Source organism: Lontra canadensis, unplaced genomic scaffold (assembly GCF_010015895.1).
Source record: "Lontra canadensis isolate GAN:19392208 unplaced genomic scaffold, GSC_riverotter_1.0 scaffold129, whole genome shotgun sequence".
Lineage (NCBI taxonomy): Eukaryota > Metazoa > Chordata > Mammalia > Carnivora > Mustelidae > Lontra > Lontra canadensis.
In genome coordinates this window covers 1,797,151-1,816,267 of record NW_022631123.1, presented here as the reverse complement: position 1 = coordinate 1,816,267, position 19,117 = coordinate 1,797,151, and the positions used below count along the sequence as shown (strand labels likewise).

The window sequence follows — 19,117 nt, the reverse complement described above, 5'->3', positions numbered from 1 at the left end:
GAGTTTTGGAATTGGCTTATGAGGTTTTAAGTCCTAATAGTGCAACATACAAGACATATGAATATCTATTTGAGGCTAGCCTCTTATCACCTCAGTCGCTTATTTGCAAAATTGATTAACAATATCTGACCTGTCCGTCTGACAAAGAAGGTAGAAGGATCAGAGGGCAAACAATACTATAAATTGGGAAGCACTATAAAATATTCATCACTATTAAATAATAATAAGTCTTGTGTAATAAAAAACACAAAATAAGTTTAATTACTGAGTAATGCAACAGGTATCAAAGCTTTCTTAGTAAACTTCTAAAAAATAAGAACTAATAAAGCAATGATTTCTGAAATAGCACTATATAGAATTTTGAATAAAGAAACCTAATACTTTATTGACATAAATTTATTAAATGAAATCACTTGGACATAGAATGTGTATTATTTTTAAATGCTTACAAGGATATTTTTATTAAATTATAGAAAACTTTATTCCTTAGGTACATACCCAGTTTTGGCAAAATTTGTCCAGTATGTCATTACAACTGCACTCAGCATCACATCATTTTTGGAGAAATTGCAAGGAAATAACTCTGTAGGTCCAATCATGGGGATTCCTAGTACGTAGGGAACCTCATCTCCATGAGCTGCATCAGCCCAAGCTGGAACTTGATCTGTTTGGCAATGATGGTAAAAGGCATAGAAATATGTAGGTGAACCAAAGTTTGAGTGAAGATCTGCTGTAGCCACAGCTGGTGCCACCCACTGATGGTCTGTAAACAAAGCCAATAATGTCTTCCTTCTGGTTTCAGGGTTATGACGGTCAGCCCAGTCAGTATACATGAATTTAATGGTTTCTCTTAAAACATCTTTGCCTTCAGGATATCCATATAAATTATCAACAAAATTGGAAACAGCAAAGTCAAAATCACTAGCTGATATACCATCATCACTATCTACTATATTTTCAACAAATTTCAAGCCTTCCCCTTGGTTAACTCCTAACATTATATCATAGTTGAGAAACTCTCCTTGCTCCATCAATATCTGAGGGTCATCTGGTATTACATCACCATCAATCACAGGTCCAAAGGCTATGTGGTATCGTGCTGGTTGAATATCTTGATCAACAAGTTCTTTGTAAGGCTTCTTCTGTAGGCATTCCACTAACTCTACTGTATCTGAAACATTGCAACCAACTTTTGTGGCCAACATTCTAGCGTATTTTGCAGGTTGGAAACTAACAGCCCAGCTGGAAAGCGCTGTTCCACTTTGAGCTATGGCTCGTTGGAAAAGTCCTATGGGGAAAAACGAAAAAACAAAGAATTTGAGATGACTTTTGAATAATGTTGTGGCAAAACAGTAACATCTGATATTTTAGATGTGTATATAAAAACCCATATACAACTCAAGGAACAGGAAGATAGAGACATTTTTGCTTAAGAGAAGGTACATAAAGTCATCCCCAGGGTATAAGGAGTCAGAGAGGTAGACTAAGTCTTGTGCTTTGAGTGGCAACTGCTTTAGGGATCAAGAGGTCTAAATTGTTTGGTGTCTCAGAGAGGCAATAAGCAAGAAGAGAGGGAGAATGTGTAAATATTAGTGGTAAGAAGTCCCAAATATTTTTTTCAATCCACATGTAAACACTCATGTTATTATAAAAGTCAACCAGATGGGCTCTCTCCCCCTTAACTCCTCATTAGACTTTATATTGTTTTTTGAGAATATTTCTTCCAACTTGGTTGTACATATCTTCCTTCAAAATGGCTCTGTATGTTTGTTTTATTCAGATTTATTTTAAAAAAGGATTGTTGGGAGCTTACACAACTACTGGGGCTGGGGATTTGCTAATACCCTGGGGATGGCCCTGAAGGCACACAAAACAGAATATCACTTTAGACATACTCTTTCCAGCTCTTCATGTCAGACATAGTATGCTGAATATTCATCTTTTGGAAGAAGATATAACACTTGAAGTGTTTTCACTAGGTTAAAGAAAAAACCATCAGCAGAAAGATTCAGTGGGGGTGATTTAACTTTTTCCACTGTTGAATGTGCACTGCTATATTTTATCATAAAAGATGAAAAATACATGGTCCACTGCTTTTAACTTAATTGCATTTAAGAATTATAAATCATGGTCCCATATGCAGTTTGATAAGAGCTGCATGCCATTCAAATGTACAAATGTACTTTATCTACCCATTAAGGTATTTTCAAATAAAATTCTTGTTTTAAAAACATAATTTACCTATTTTCTTTACAAAAATTATATTTATTATCAATTTCCAAATATAGTTTTGTAGTTCAGTTATTTAAACACATGCTCAATTATTCATATGTGTTAATGAGATAAGAATTCTTTTCACAAAGGTACTAAAGCAGTATCTGAACTAGAAGCAAGGTTTTAGATTTTTCTCCAAACATATATATTTATTCAAAATGTCTATAATATGCTCCTAGATAATTTTAAAAATATTCAGAAAGTCAAACAGTACCAATTTAAATTTGTTTTGGTTTCTGACATCTTTATGAACATATTTTTAGTTTGCCAGAGCAAAGTATGCTAGAGCGAATGATATAAATACAGACAATTTCTAAAAATTACATAGGCTATGTGTTTGTTACCATTTGCTCAGAGAAATATTTTACTAATTCAAAACTTTTCAACTAAGGTAAACCTGGTGATTATTTCCCATTTCAGGGGCTCAATGATAATAACTAAATATACCCAAAAAATTTTAGGAAAAATTTACATCATATTAAATATAGTCTGAAATGTGCCATCATAGTATTGGAAAAATCATATATTTTATCATTTGTGAAAATGCTTATTATGTATATATAATCCATGGTGGACTCCTTGTATAAACAGTCCTAAGCATTGCTGTAGCTCTGGGGTTTTATAGACTTTAAATCTATGTCTGCACTGGAGACAGAATTAGCCTGATGATTTTAAGATGTCTCCGGGTCATCTTCTGGTAGAAAAAAAAATCAAGCAGCCCTTTTGTGGAGATAGGCTTAAGACTAAGCCAAATGTAAGTCCATTTTTCTGGCCCCACAAGGACAGTTTTCCTTGAAGAGTGTGATGGAATATTATATTTTCAAATGTTGGCATAGCCACTGGCCACTGTTTACCAAATCATCAATTGATGAATAGAGGTGCTAACCAATGAACTAATTAGCTTATCTCTTTATCAGTTGCTAGTTTTAGATTAGTTGACTGGCTTTGGTGCCCATTTTTGCTCTCTATCTAGAAAAACTTTTAGATTAAATAGGAAGAAAAAACATTTGAGATCAAGTGACCCTATGAAGTCTGAACAGATTGTCTAATGTTAACTATATAAAGACTGGCATTAGTACAGTCCTCAGCTAGAACAATCTAATCTCTTCAATGAAAAAAAACCTAAACAACAAATTTTGTTATTTCAAAATAAGCCACTTAATTACAGACCAAGATCTCTATACAATTGGAAATGTTCTCATATGCTTCATTTTGTCATCTCAAATCAGAGCTCTACTAACATAAATGAGATGTTATATAAACTATATCTATAAATTAAGTCTATGATAATATATGATTCTCCAAATATATATACTCATTTAATGAGAGGCTGTTCTTCGGAAATAACACATCAGTGTATTTTTGATACTGAAAACAAATATTCTATGTCTGATGCTCACATCATAAAATTCAGTCTTACAAATCAAGATGCTTCATGAATTACACTTGACAGCATATACTTCCTTCATATATATAAAATGACAATAAAAAAGCAGAACACACAAAATCGTCTATGTTAATGTGTCTTCTTCATCTTCCTATCTGTTATGTGTAATGGAGAGAAAGTATTTGCTTTTACAGATTTTTCCAACAACTACTTCTGTTCTGGTGGATATTTCAAGTTAATAATGGGATTAGAATGAGTGACTTAAACTCATAGTAAAATGGGAATCCATAAAAAAACCAATGTGATGAGCCTTGGACAGGCACTCTGGAAAAAGGGTGTCAAGGCCAGAAAATGGAGACAAAAAAAAAATATTTCATGGGTTTATGCAGCTTAGTCCTCCATGCTGCTTTAAAGCCAAGCTTTGGGTGGGTGGGAGGTGGAATAAACATTTTTGAAGTTGAAAACAGAAAAAGCACAGATTCAAACCTAATTTCCCTTTTAAGGAAAAGCTCTACTAGTGACCTTGATGCTTTGACAATTTTGGATCATGCATGCAAAATAATCAAACATCCATTCTGTACTTAGATAACAAATGAAAATCTTGTTTCCAGACAAACCAGCTTATCACTGCTTCCTTATCTTCTTACCAGTAAAGGGTTTTACATCTTTTGTCTTGAAAATAGATTATAAACAATCTTTGCATTTAAAAAGAACCTGTCTTTGATTTTTGATTACTGAATAAACAGAGATGACAACTGTGAACATCTTTGATTTTCCCCAAAATTACCCTTTGAGAGGAAAGAAAAGTAACTGTAATGCTAACTGTTCTGAAGTGTGCTTGAAAGGGCATCCTTACCAAGCTCCATGGGAGACAAAGAAAAGAGTTTGACAAAAATTGAAACATGCATAGAAAAGCTGAAGAAACAAAATTTTAAACAGTTATTGAGCTCAACCTAACACTCAGTTTGAACAGAGAGATATACAGAGCATCACATACTACTGATGGTGGTGGCATGCAGACACCAAAATTGTCAAAATTTGCAACCTGCATAATACCTTTGGTTGAATTGCTCCAACGGTTACCTTCAGAATAATGGGATAAAGTCAGGAGATTGACACATGAACCCCCAGCGCCAGATCCAAAAACAGTGATTCTTAAGGGGTCACCACCAAAGAATCCAATGTTCTCACTAGTCCATCTTAAAGCCTGTATGAGATCAAGGAGTCCATAGTTTCCTTTTGCAGCCTGATCCCCTGTGCTCAAGAAACCTGGAAGATCAAAATGAAAAGATACCTTAGAACACCTTTTTGAGTTGACACGAATCAAATAGACATTCAATTTAAGTACAGCTGAAGCCTGTGTTCATCAAGGCGAGTAGAGTCCAAGTTCTTTAGTAAACACTTATTTCCCACCAGAACAAAAGAATATACTTTAGGAAGAAGAGTAGACACTAAAGTCTGAAAAATGACATTTACCTTCCCCAGGTTACCCAGGTAACAGGTAACAGGGGGCAGATAAAGAGAATAAAAACATTCTGAAAAACCTCAGGGGAGACATTCTACAAGCCACATTACTTAGAGACATTTGGGATAGTACCATGGGGCACATGAGAAGGTGCTTTTGCATAAAACACTGTGTCAGTCCACCAGTCGCTCATGGTCTAACATGGCTGGAATTTAAGGAATGTGTTGCAAAGTGGCAGGGTGTGAGGGTGAAGAGCAGGGGTATTTTTCTAACATTTGTGCATAAAATTATATGCAACTCTTTGCATGTAGATGTGTATGTGCATTTTTGTCAAAGATGGCCCATGCTTAAGAAAGAGTCACTGTGTTTGAGGTAATTTGGGGCCACATTTTGGAATACCTTAAATGCTAAACTAAGCGAATTGGCTTAATTAGAAAACAACATAGAATAATTAGAGATTTTTGAAAGATTCAGACTCATATATCTAGAATGTTTAAAGCTGTGCTTTACAGTAAATCTGAAAATCAGGAGGCATATATGCTGCATAAGAAAAAGAAAGGAAGTAGAGGAAAGGTTACAAGGATCTGACAGAGTGGCAAAGAGAAAAAAGGATAAAAAATAAAATCCTATAACTGAGAAATGAGTGAGTTTCTTATACATAGAAGTTGTTTTAGAAGAGGAGTCGAAGATATTACTTTAATAATACTTTAAATATATTCATTCATTTAACTGACTTAATAGCTTTTATAATGTTCATTATAACTTATAAAACAAATATCTACTCTCTAATATATTTCCACATTTGGTATAAATGCGAAAGTATAAAGTAATTCATAAAAAATTCCATTTTATTGACTATTCACATATTGTGTAGAAAATATTTAGAGATATACTACATATGAAGTGATTATATTCAGAGATGTAATTTCCAATCCACCAAGTTTATAGAACTAATTTTTTTTTAAGATTTTATTTATTTATTTGACAGATAGAGATCACAAGTAGTCAGAGAGGCAGGCACAGAGAGAGAGGAGGATGCAGGCTCCCTGCTGAGCAGAGAGCCCAATGCGGGGCTCGATCCCAGGACCCTGGGACCATGACCCAAACTGAAGGCAGAGGCTTTAACCCACTGAGCCACCCAGGCGCCCCAGAACTAATTTTTTTTTTTTTTGAATTAGAGCTATTCTCTTACTGCAGACCCATTATAGAAACTCAATATAAAAAAAAAGTAAAAATTATTTTGTTCAATTTGAAATATACCTTTATTTATTGAATATAGTTATTTTATAACTAAACCAAGAAGTCAGTTTTATATTTGTGATAATAGTACCTATCAGCTGAATAAATCAATCTATACCCAAAGTGAATATAGGGGCAAGAAATTCTTTAGAGGGCACCTGGGTGGCTCAGTTGGGTAAGCGACTGCTTTCGGCTCAGGTCATGATCCTTGAGTCCCAAGATGGAGTCCTACATTGAGCTCCCTGCTCAGCAGGGAGTCTGTTTCTCCCTCTGACCCTCCCTGTTCTCAGGTTCTCTCCGTCTCATTCTCTCTCTCTCTCTCTCAAATAAATGAATAAAATCTTAAAAAAAAAAAAAAGAAATTCTTTAGGGTCATTGTAGAAAGCAATAGATGAAGACGAATCATGAATAATTTTGCAAAAAAAAAAAAATGAAGATGATTAGTCATTCTTTTCTACAAGACCAAAAACTCTATAAAACAAAACCAGAATCTCTAGTCCAGCATGTGTGTGTGTGTGTGTGTGTGTGTGTGTGTGTGACACCAGAAATAAATCATCCTTGAGACGGAGGTTAACTTTTAACACAGAGTATCCAAATAAATACATCTTCCTGGTCATACTCATTGCTTTTATTTTTCTTTATTAATCTACATAACAATTTAAGGAAATCTTTGTGGTATCTTCTTACAAAGAAGCACTTTTAGGAGCAACTAGGGTGGCTTTGTCAGTTAAGCAGCTGATTTTTTATTTTGGCTCAGGTCATGATCTCACGGTCCTGAGAGTAAGCCCCTTGTCAGGCTTCTCACTGAATGTGGAGTCTGCTTGAGATTCTCTCTCCCCCTCCTCTTCTGACCCTTCCCCTCTCCCTGTTCATGTGCCCATTCTCTTTCAGAGAAAAAAGAAGTACTTTCAAACACTAAATAGTCATATAAATGAGAGCCTATTAAAATACAAAACAAAAACATGGCAAAGAACTCTTTTAACTTTATTTGTTGTTAAGTGAATTTTGGTATAAGACAGAACCATTGGTTTAAATTCCTGAAGGGATCCATTATAAATGTTTTGATCTATAAACATAGACTGATAACATGAACCTTGAAAACATTATGGGAGGATTACCGTATGTTAGATAGAAAGGACTCTTGAAGGATAAAGGAGGTATAAGTGTGTGTGTGTGTGTGTGAGAGAGAGAGAGAGAGATAGAGAGAGTGAACGTGAGAATGAGAGCACACTCCAGTTTATTATCTAGATTTCTATATCACAAATACATTCAGATGAAATTTGATTTCTGAATATAGCTAATGCTACTAGTTTGCACTAACTCCAGGATTTGTATTTAATTCCTCTTGAAATATTATTGAATAATTCCAGTAATAGTAAATGAATCTTTATATACATACAAAATTGACTTACCAATAAAATAATCATAATTCAATATGTAGCATGTGGAGAACCATGGTCATAAGATGATTATCTCTACATTAACTAAAAAGAATCCCCTCTATAATTCCAGTTTTAGTGGCATCATTTAAAACACTCTGGTAGGTTGGTCAAATAATTTTGTGTTTATATAGCAAACTTGTAAAAGCATGTCAATTGCCTGAAAGGCAACATCCACTTTTTATATAATTTAAAGAAATCTTGTAGCATCTTCAAGAAAAAAAAATTTGAACAAAATTAATTCGATTCAAAGTTGCACTGTTAAGTCATAGCATGAAAAATGGAGTAAATCATCAGGTAAAAGATTGTGTCCTAAGTAGACTTGGAGTGTCCAAGCTACTCTGTCAAACTTAATTTTTACCTCTCATTCCTGAATTTCCTTCACTATTGATTTTTATTTCACGTGTATGCTGTAGCTTATCTATCTATATCATCTATCTATCTCTCTAGCTATTACCTATCTATGTGTGTTCCAACTAAAAGCAAATGATCATTAGCATGAGTACAGAGAGCCACTATGGGTTTTCGATTAGAAAAAATCATAGGTATTTGCTGTCTTTATTAAAGCCAGCCAACCAATCAAATCTACCTTTTAAGACCCGAGAAAGTAATACTACATGCTTGTATGAATTCTTTGATTTCTGATGTTATAGTCAAACAAAACTTTGTGGTTCAGCCAAGGGTGAAAAATGAATGTTGAGTAGATCACTGCCTCGAAAGACACAGTTTGCTAATTACCCGAGGGATGTGCAGTGGCAGCGTTCGTTATACCTTGCTCCCCAGTGAAGTGTCATTTAAAGTTCTCTTTAAACTCGACGTAGCAGCTGTGTCCTTAACAGTAGAATTATTTCAGACCGCTCTAGCTGGAAATTTACATTGGACTGTCCAACTGCAGTCCAGGCATGGCAGAACTGAATTTTACAAAGATCCTAAAGTGTTGCTTACCATCATGATTAGTTTGGAGACGATTTTTCCCTTAATACTACTTAAGTCATTCTCTATGGTCACTCATTTATCAGCCTCTCCCAGCCTTCAGTTGTAAGCTCCTAGAATGTATGACTAATTGATGTCCTGACACAATGACACATTATTTTTGTAAGACAGAATAATAATGATTACATGATCTTCTCTTTTGGGGGGAGATAGCAACAGAATTTTCCAGAAAATAATATTCAACTGTCTAATTTACTTGACTCACGAGTATAAAACCTTGAAAAAATATTATTCTGGAACTCAAGGTAAACTTTCAAAATTCATAATTTCAAGTATGCCAAGAATTATTTCAAGTGGCTCATGTATACACTACAATTCTCATCTGACTGTGTGTTCAAATAGAATTTATTTAAGTATCATTCTTCCCCCCTAAAAATTTGTCCATTAAAAAACATCTCCAAACATTGTTTTTCCTACATGGACTACTAGTTCTACTGATCTGATTAAATTTACTGAGCAGGTTTGGCATCAATGTGATGTTTACCTCATCTGGCGAGTAGGATTACTTTCAGGTGTTAGTGAGAAACCAAGCAACTGAACATGGGTCCACAAGCCCTTGGAATGGAAAAATTAGAACAAGCATACAATAAATGGGCAAGGGGAAAGTAAATAAAAACAGATAATCACTGAAACCAGGTACTAGGTTGGGCTGCTGATGTCCACCAAATTCAGATGGGCAGACCTGAAGGAATATAAGAGAAGCTAAGTTAAGTTGTCCAGCAGCAACCCAGCAGCCGATGGGTTGACTCAATCTATATTCACGTCTCTTACAGAGTAACCATATAGGCAATATATTTAGAATATAAAACAAAAGGAAAGCAAGGTGCTTCTTGGTCGAAAAAAAGATTGAAACATATTCAAGGGGGAAACTGAGACTAGGAAAAACGCAGACTGTTTACATTTGAGATGACATCTGGAATATCAGAAATTGAAGATATCAGTGACTCTACACTGCAGGTCTGCTTCCTTTTTAGGTGGAGGAGGGAAAATTTGAATGTCTATGCTTATAGTGTTTAATATCTGAAAGTGTTCATATATATGTGTGTGTATGTGTGTATATATATATAAAATAAAATATATAAAGCTATATATCATATATATACATATATACATATATATATATATATATATTTTTTTTTTTTTTTTAAAGAGTACCCTTAATGAAGGCAGGCATTAACACGTGTTCATGCTATAAAGAAGTAGAAAAGAAATCTGTGTTTATCAATGCTGTTGCCTGGATACAGATGGATGTGGTTGGTCTTTGAGTAGAACTGATAAGAACTTCAAAACAGAGCCCGTAGTGAGCATCAAAGAGCCAGCCTTGCTGACCTGAGACTTTGAATGATAGTGAGATATTCTTCTAGGGACCGGGGACTATAGATCAGAAAAATAACTCATTAAGGATTTTGCATCTCAAACATAAAATAAACAAACAAAAAAAGCCAACATGGGATCAATGTCTCAAATCCTCCCAACTAAAAATCCAATTGAAAATCCCATGTGCTAACTCACCCTATCTTCTTAGCTGCCAAATCTTAGCTCTGTTTCTATTTCCTGCCTTCCATTGACTTATTGTAGGTCTTCCTCTTTTCTTCTTAGACTCATGAAATCCTTCTAATTAGTCGCTCAACCTCCAAACTTCCAGCAAACAAGCCTACCTTCTATTTTGTCACCAGAATCACTTTTGAAAGATACTGTGTTATAATGGTGGACACAGTTATAGCAAAATAACACCCCTATGTTAACACATATTGGACAGTTTCCCTTCATTTCCCTTTGAGTCAAGATTGTTTAAAATACAATGGTTTAAAATTTCTCAAATTAGACAATCTGGAGTCTGTGTAGGGAAAAGGAACACACATAATATCATTTAATTACTAATCACCTCAAGCTAACTTCCTTGCTAATATGTTCTCTTGAGAGCTATTGTCTAATTCTTCTTAGAAACAACAAAGGATAAAGTCAAAATAATTTCCTTTTTGTATGTATTGTCTGGGAAAAAAACTTGCACCGAAATGGTTGATATCTTAATATCATATAACTTGGCAGTATTTCCAAAATTTTATATTTTCACATATTTATCTATTGATAATCTATCATCTATCTCTCTATTTATTTATTGTGAGATAATTTGCTTTTTAATGGCTCATTTTTGGGAAAAGGAAATTGAATTACTGGCCAAGTCTCCTGATTGCTGACAGCTGGACACCTGGAAGGTAAAGGTGACTGCTAACAGATGCTTGGAAAGAAGACACCTGTAGATGCCTCTCTATTTTTCAATCCCCATATGTCCCATATTTTTGCCATCTCCAAGGTAAACAGGTGAGACTGATCCTTCTGTATCATAGCCAATGCTGACATTTGTGATTCCATCCCCCACAGATAGTAATGGAGGAAAAAGGCCCTGGTTTGCTTAGCTCTGAATTGTGTACACTATTCCAATTTCAAGAATGGCCCAACATACTTGGGAAAAAATAACACCCAGCCCCAGATCCCACACCATTACCACTATTCTTCACCCCAACCTGAGGCTGTTAAGGTACACAGCCCTTGGTCTACATGCCATGAAATGCTTATGCAATGTTCCCTGAATTTGGCTATTGTGTACTTCCTGTCTATTTGAATCTGGACAACAGACCCGGTATCAAAACTGATAAAATTCCTGCACTTTTTGAATAACTGCTCTCACAGAGAAATGAAAAAGGAGACCTCTCCCTTCTAAAAGAGCTACTGAGAGGAAAGAAATCACATTGTTAATTTGTAATTTTTCTGATTATGCAGGGATGTGTCTAATGATTTAAAAGAATAATTTGCTTCAAAGCATGACATTCATGGAGCCACAATGGCTATGTATAAGAAAATCTTCAGCAACTATACAGTTCAGAACTACATAGCTTCAGGAGCAGTAAGGACTATAAAGATATTGCAAATATCTGTCTAATGCATATTTCGGTCTCTCTTACGTGCTCCTGTTTTAATGTGTGTATATGTATTTTGTAATTTATCATTTGTATTTATGATGTGCTCCTTTTCTTTATTTTCTCTGGACTCCACCTGCTCCCAAATGGCCATTCTGGACTTGTTTTCTGAATGAAGGCAGGCATTAACACGTTACAATTCTATTACAACATGGAGATCAACAATTAAACTTTCCAAATGAAAGAGGTCTATGTCTTTCTTTGATGACAGCAATGAGGTAGGTATTTAAGACCCTCTCAGCAGCCGATCTGTTTGGAAAATGCTTTTGGGTAGTAGCAGCCTTAAAGAGAGAAAATGGGGCTATACTGGGTAGGGCCCTCCCAAAGGAAGAAGAGGACACACCGACAAGCAAACTGGCCCACAATATTGGCCCAGATTATTGGCCTAAGGACACAAAGTTTGAGAGCCATTTGAGAGTCTCTCAATAGTGTTATGAAAAGAGCACCAAAGTTGGTAGGACAGCTTGGTGTATAAGCAAGTTACTATGTGAGCACTTCAGGTTCCTAACAGACAATATTAATAGTAGCACCTACCCTACAGAGTTATCATTATTAAAAGATAATGTCTTGGGGCGCCTGGGTGGTTTAGTCAGTTAAGCATCTGTCTTCGGCTCAGGTCATGATCTCAGGGTCCTGGGATCAAGTCCCACATTGGACTCTCCACTCAGTGGGGAGTCTGCTTCCCCCTCTGCTTGCTGCCCCTCCTGCTTGTGCTCTCTCTCTCTTTCTCTCTCTCTGACAAATAAAAAAAAAAAAAGATGATGTGTTCGTACACAGGAGGGCTTAATATATGTTAGGTTAAACTGCTTTGGTTTTAATCAACTGAATTCGACATTTTCCTTATCATCACTTATTTCGTGAAAAAAATTCTTCCATCTTTCTTGAAAAAATATGAATGTCAAAAGAATTTTAAAAAATTTCAATTACAAAGAAGTTAAATGTATGCATATAGGCAATAAGTTCAAGTTTACCACAGAGGTTTTATTTTATTTTTATTTATTTTTATTTCATTAACTGTTTATAACTATTAAATTTTTTAAATTTTTTTAACATTTATTTATTTGAGAGAGAGAGAGAGAACAGGGGAGGGGGCAGAGAGAAAGAAAGGGAGAGAGTCTTAAGCAGACTCCAAGCTGAGCATATTGATCATGGGGCACGGAGCCCCACATGGGACTCATCTCAAGACCCTGAGACCACAACCTGAGCTGAAACCAAGAGTTGGATATCTGATTGTGCCACCCAGGAGCCCCCTATTTTTATCTGTTATTATTTTTTTATTATTTTGAGAGAGAGAGAGCAAGTTGGGGGAGAGGGACAAAGAAAAAGGGAGAGAGAGAATTTTAAGCAGGCTCCATGTCCAACGTGGAGCCCAACATGGGCCTAGACCTCACAACCGTTAAGTCCTGAGCCAAAATCAGGAGCCACCCAGGTATCCCAATTTTATTTTTTATTTTACTGAAGTATAATTGACATAAGATATGATATTAGTTTCAGGTGTACAATGTAGTGATTCAACTTTCGTATACCTTATAAAATGATCAATCCAGTAAATCTAGTTATCACTCATCACTATGTAAAGTTAATACAATATTATTGTCTGTATTCCCCATGCAATACATTACACTCAGATATAACTTATTTATCTCATAACTGCAAGTTTGTACTTGATCCCCTTCACCCATTTTGTCCAGCCCACAAACCCCCTTCTCTCTGGCAACAACCAGTTTGTTCTCTGTCACAGAGGTTTTGAAATTGTTGAGCAGGCTATAGTTTGCAAGACAATTGAAAATATGTATGTTTCCCTCTAAACTTTAATCAGGTAGTGAGGATATTTGTTATGAAATAAACACATTTAGTGAATCCTATTAAGTGTAGAAAGCATATTTGTATTCATTGTACATAGTTTCTTAGAATTCAACTCGAACATTTAATTGGGTTGTATTGTAATGAGAATAGTTTTATAAGCCAAAATACTGTGACGATGATTCAATAGAAGACATTGTGTCTTGATTTGCTGATCACTCACTATTTTAGAATAGTTAGCAAAATTGCTTAAACATATTAGTAGTACATTTTTTAAGATACAAAAAAAAATTCCAGAAAAAAAGATGAGTGATATATGAATAATTTTGACTATTGTAAGCAACAGTAGTCAACTGCACAAAGCTGAGACCTGGGTGGGAAGAAGGGATGTTGGGATGTTGTGTTCCCAATCCCATACTAGCTGCCCCTGAGAATGACACAGTTAAAAAAAAAAAAAAAAGTGGAAGGGTGGGAGATAAAGTCTGGGTAATGAATAAACTTAACTAATTAACTTAAGACAACTAATTTCATATGAATATTGACAAAACAGATTGTTTTATGTATTTTATTTCAATCAGAGTAGGATTTTTTGAGAAGATAAATATTATCTTAAGGTATGACTAGAAAAATTTGATAATCATTAAATGCTACTTTCATTATATTCTTCTCTATTAAAAGCTAACCTGCCCGATTCAGTGATTTTAAAACTTTGTTTTTGAAAACTTTCAAAATTACCAGAACATTTAAAAAATAGTACAAACATTTACCAGGTACTTGTCACCCAGATTTCCCACGACTAACACCTTCCTTTCTTTTTCTCCCTTCCTTTCTCCATTCCTCCCTTCATCTTTCCCTCCCTCCCTTTCCTCTTTCCCATTCCCTTCCTTCCTCCCTCCCTCCCTTCCTTCCTACCTTCCTTCTCTCTTCCTTCCTTCCTTCCTTCCTTCCTTCCTTCCTTCCTTCCTTCTACTAGTTCTCACTCCATGTCCCCCATCAAATCTGGAATCACATGTTGAATTTAGTTTCCTATTTAAACTCCTTAATTTTGAACAGTTCATTGGTCTTTCTTTGTTTTTCTTGACCTTGATATTTTTCAAAGAATAAAAGTCAGTTATTATGTAGTATGTCCCCCAATTAAGATTTGTCTGATGTTTCTTCATGATTGCATTTCCTCAGATTATGAATTTTTGACAGAAGGACCATAGAAGTAATGTGTTTATCTTAGTTCATCAAAACAACAGGCACACAATGTTGATTTGTGTCATGACCACTTGGTTAAGGTGGTAATTTTCCACATTTCCCCACTATTAAGTTACTATTTTTTCCCTTTGCAGTTAATAAATATAAGAGAGGCAGATTATGTTGATACTATGTAAATATCCTGTTTCCTGTCACATGGTCATCGCTAATTCTGGCATCTGCTTATGATTATCTTAAACAAATATTAATTTTATCATTTATCTTATTATTAGTTGGAATTGGCTGTAAGAAAAAGATTTCCCTTCTACCCAGTTTGTATTCATTCATTTATTCGTATCATCAGGGACTCAGGATTTTAAATTTTATTCTAGGAATTACAATCTTTTCCTTTCATTTATTTTGATGCTTATATTGTCCCTTATTTGGCCAGTGGGATTCTCTCCAAGCTGACTTTTATGTCATCTTGACATGTCTCTATCATCTTTGAGCACATCTTTACTTCTCCTTGGCACAATAAAAATAATATTTTTGCAAGAAACTCTTGCAGTCTTAGACTTCTCTTTGGTTAAAATTTTTGAGTAGTCTTTTCATATATAAATTAATTATTTTTTTCTTAGTAAATTATACAATTAAATTTTAAAAGTAATTTAGTAAAAGTAAATTAAGATTATGATAATTACTAAAATTATGAAAAATTTAGTAATTACAAAAAACAGAAATGGAAGCTTATTCTTGAATTTGGGGGTATAGGGATATCTCATTTGTGAAAAAGTGTCATATAATGAGGTTGAAACCACTAATCTGGAACAACACTAAATAATGTCACCAACACCACATATGAAATACCGACATACCACTGCATAACACAAACACACATCTACATACCAAGCAAAAATGATGGAGATAACAAATCTATGACTCACCCTAGTTAAAAATATTTTAATGCTTCAAAGTATATAGATTATGGGAAGAGCATAGTAATGAGTTACCTATAGTGAAAATCTATAAATATAAAGTAGTGAAAGCTACAATATAAAGAAAATTACACCTAACCTACTTCCTAATAGACCTTTGATAATGAATGATAATCCAAATTTCTCACTCTCAAATTTTAAGTTACAAAGTTTGTTTGTTTTTTTTTAAACCAACTTTTCCTAGGAAGTTTCAATTAGTGATTCTTAAAAGTTTGTGAACCCTATCTAGATTAGAGCCATATGGTATGCCTTTTAGAGCAGCTGCTAAGTATACATTAAGGCACTAGAATTGACCCAAAATATCCTGAGGCAAACCAATTTCAGAGACTAATGTGGTAGCACCAGCAGCTAGCCTCAGGTAATCTCATTCACTAATGCCAAGGGGATATGTCATAGGTCTTACTTAGATGTTAACAATAAATCCACCTAATATCGAAAATTGGAATAACTTTTTGGGTTGTATTTAAGCCTAAATAACAAGGGGATATTGGCCCTTGCAATCCATTGGAAGTATTGTCTGGAGACCCAAATCTATTGCTGTGTTAATGTGTGAAAGCTCACCAAGGAGAGTATCACTCATGTAACTTGGCTTTCAGTTGGAGAAATTTTTCAAAAAGCTTTCCTAGACCAGCAATTCCTACAGTAGCTAATATGGATCTTCAGCTCAGAGGGTCAGGGAATGCTATTGAATAGGGAAGGAAATATTGAAACAAGTAGAAGGTCAATTTAGAAGAAGCAGTGATCTGAATCTCCCCCAGGGTGCCCTCACATGAAACTTGGATTTGTAATTGAAAATAAATCTTTCATGTCTGGGTGACAAGTCTGAGGTCCTGTTCTGGGTGCAGTTTTCACTAAGCATTATATTTTCCAGTTTGAAGTCACTGTCCTTTTCAGCTGATTTGACCTGCAATGCCACAGTAGGATGTTGGCCGCCAAGTGATTAGCTATTCAAGAAAAAAGTGAAACTAATCTCTGTATTAATATACATGAGGTGAAATGAGAAAGAATCTGAGACTCGAAGCCATGGAGACTGATGTTACAAGCTGTGCAGTGAGGCATACTCCCCCAGATCCAGTGCAGAATCAAACCCCACAGAGGAAGGGTGACATTTGGCAGAGGTGGTGCAAGAGACAGCTGCCGTGGGTTGAAGTGACAGCTTGATTTTCTAGCACTTTAATGGAAAGACTTAGTCCTTTTTCAGAATAAAAAGAGCATCCTGTCATTATGGCACTTAGTAAAAGGCACACAAGTGCAGAATTCAATTTTTTTCCTTTACATTGAGGACTAGAGGGGTGCTATATTGAAAAGAAGCCATGATTTTTTTTTTTTTTTAATTTGCTGATCTACAAGCCACTTCTCATCGCTTTGTGCTTCCCGAGGAACCTGTATATAGACAATGACCCCCCTGTTAGAAATAACCCTTCTTTCTCTTAGGGATTCAAATAATCATGAAGACCAATTAGTATCACAATGTGAACCTTTTAATGAAAAATGGTTCATTAAATCCACATTCGGAGGGTACCTACTCTTTCCAGTCATTTTGCTAGTTATTCAATATATAAGACTAATAAGATGTGTTCTCTGTTCTTCAGAAAGTTAGTTTTTGTTTGGATGTTTCTAGAATGTATTCCTTGGTCTTCTTGCAATCTCATCATGGAGAGAGTGTACGAAAAAGATTCCTTGGACTCTACCTGTTTAACCAGAGTCTTGGGGTGGAATATGCAAGTTCCAAGGTGATTTTGATGCAACTAAAATTTGAAAACTCTGATGTCTTAAAGGTAAAAAATGCAGGGAATTCTGACCAAAAATATTAGGGCTGGAAGGAACTTCATTGAACTAGTGCAATCACGTATTTTACAGATGAGAACACTGAAGATCAGAGAGAATATAAACTGCCTGGTGGCACACAGCTGGGTAGGAACCCAGTTTTCTGGTCACTAAGCCCAATGCTTCTAAAGTAAGATATTGGTTTAAAAGAAATTGGCTCTCCCCGGCACCTGGGTGGCTCAGTTGGTTAAGCAACTGCCTTCGGCTCAGGTCATGATCCCAGAGTCCTGGGATTGAGTCCCACATCAGGCTCTCTGCTCCATGGGGAGTCTGCTTCTCTCTCTGACTTCCCCTCTCATGCTTTCTCTCACTCTGTCCCTCTCTTTCTCAAAATAAATAAATAAAAATCTTAAAAAAAAAAGGAAATTATCTCTTTACTCAAACGATTCATTACATTGTGTATATATATATATACACTATATATATGTATATATATTGGTTTGGGTTTCTTTATTCAAATGATTCATTACATTGTATATATTCTCTCTTGGGTTTTTTTGTTTTGTTTTGTTTTTGCTTTACTAATCAACTGTTTCCATATAATTTTGTGTTTCAAGACTATGATGACAAAAGTTTGGTATATGAAACTCTACTTTCTTGACCAGTCTTCTCCAGACTACCTTTCATCCACCCTTAACTATCTAGACAAGCAAGAGTGTTTTCCCATGCAAAAATTAGATCTTCCACAACAAAAAATGATTATGTGAGGCTTATTCTGTACACCCTTATTAATTTCTCCTGTAGTTAAAAATGCTAATTTTTATTTACAAATAATCCTTATATTTCCAAAGGGAAAGGAAAAACTGGACTTTAAAATATGAGGCAATAAAATCTTTAATCCTACTTTTAAGGTTCTAACTACTTTGGGGAGGAAAAAAAATCTTCTCTTATAAACTAATTCTATTATTGTCTTTGCTAGGAAATTCTTTTCAGAGCCAAAGTATCTATGTAGCTTAAGCCAGTTTCCTTTCTTCTGTGCTCAGAGAAGATGGAAAACATCTGGCAGGTTCTTCTGGCAGGATATTCAAGGAAAATCTTTACTCTTCAGGCAAAACAATCCAATTCCTTTTTGTCTACATTGTATGGAACTACTCTCCAACTCTTATATAAATGGATAAATTGCATAATGGAGATGGATATTTGTTGATCAGCGCCAAGTTATAGTCGTTTAATTAGTAATTTCTTTGAATAAAGTTAATTATAACAAAAGCAATGTTAATAAATTCTACAGAAAATAATTTGCTCTTTAGTTTTTCATCTGTTATCCATGCCAAAAGAAATATCATTATGCAGCATGCTAAGAATTTTTTTTTTTTTCTTTTAGCTATCTAAGAGGAAACCCTGGCTGGTAGACATCGGACCAGCTTTTATACCAGGTGCCACAAAGTTTCCATAAGCAACTTCGTGGTGAGGAAATCATCATGGCACAAGGGAGGCAGCCTGCAGGGGGCGACTTTTTCTAATTTACACAAAGGTAAAGAGTTATTAGAGTTACGCAAAGGTAGAGTTAGTGGTAGCTGGCCCAAAAGGTCCACAAC

At 35.1% G+C, this 19,117-nt stretch overlaps 1 protein-coding gene across 9 annotated transcripts in view; it reads right to left on the bottom strand.

The window, feature by feature from the left end:
• Positions 1–19,117, bottom strand: part of NLGN1 (neuroligin 1) — an 824,956-nt gene that overhangs the window by 2,969 nt on the left and 802,870 nt on the right. For 6 of the 9 annotated variants that reach the window (XM_032842375.1, XM_032842376.1, XM_032842374.1 and 3 more), the window contains 2 exons: positions 4,718–4,930; positions 499–1,288 (listed from right to left, as the gene is read on the bottom strand). In XM_032842375.1, the coding sequence (XP_032698266.1) occupies positions 499–1,288; positions 4,718–4,930 (1,003 nt within the window). The remainder of the gene's footprint in view (positions 1–498; positions 1,289–4,717; positions 4,931–19,117) is intronic. The other 3 variants (XM_032842377.1, XM_032842380.1, XM_032842382.1) reach the window with 1 other exon arrangement.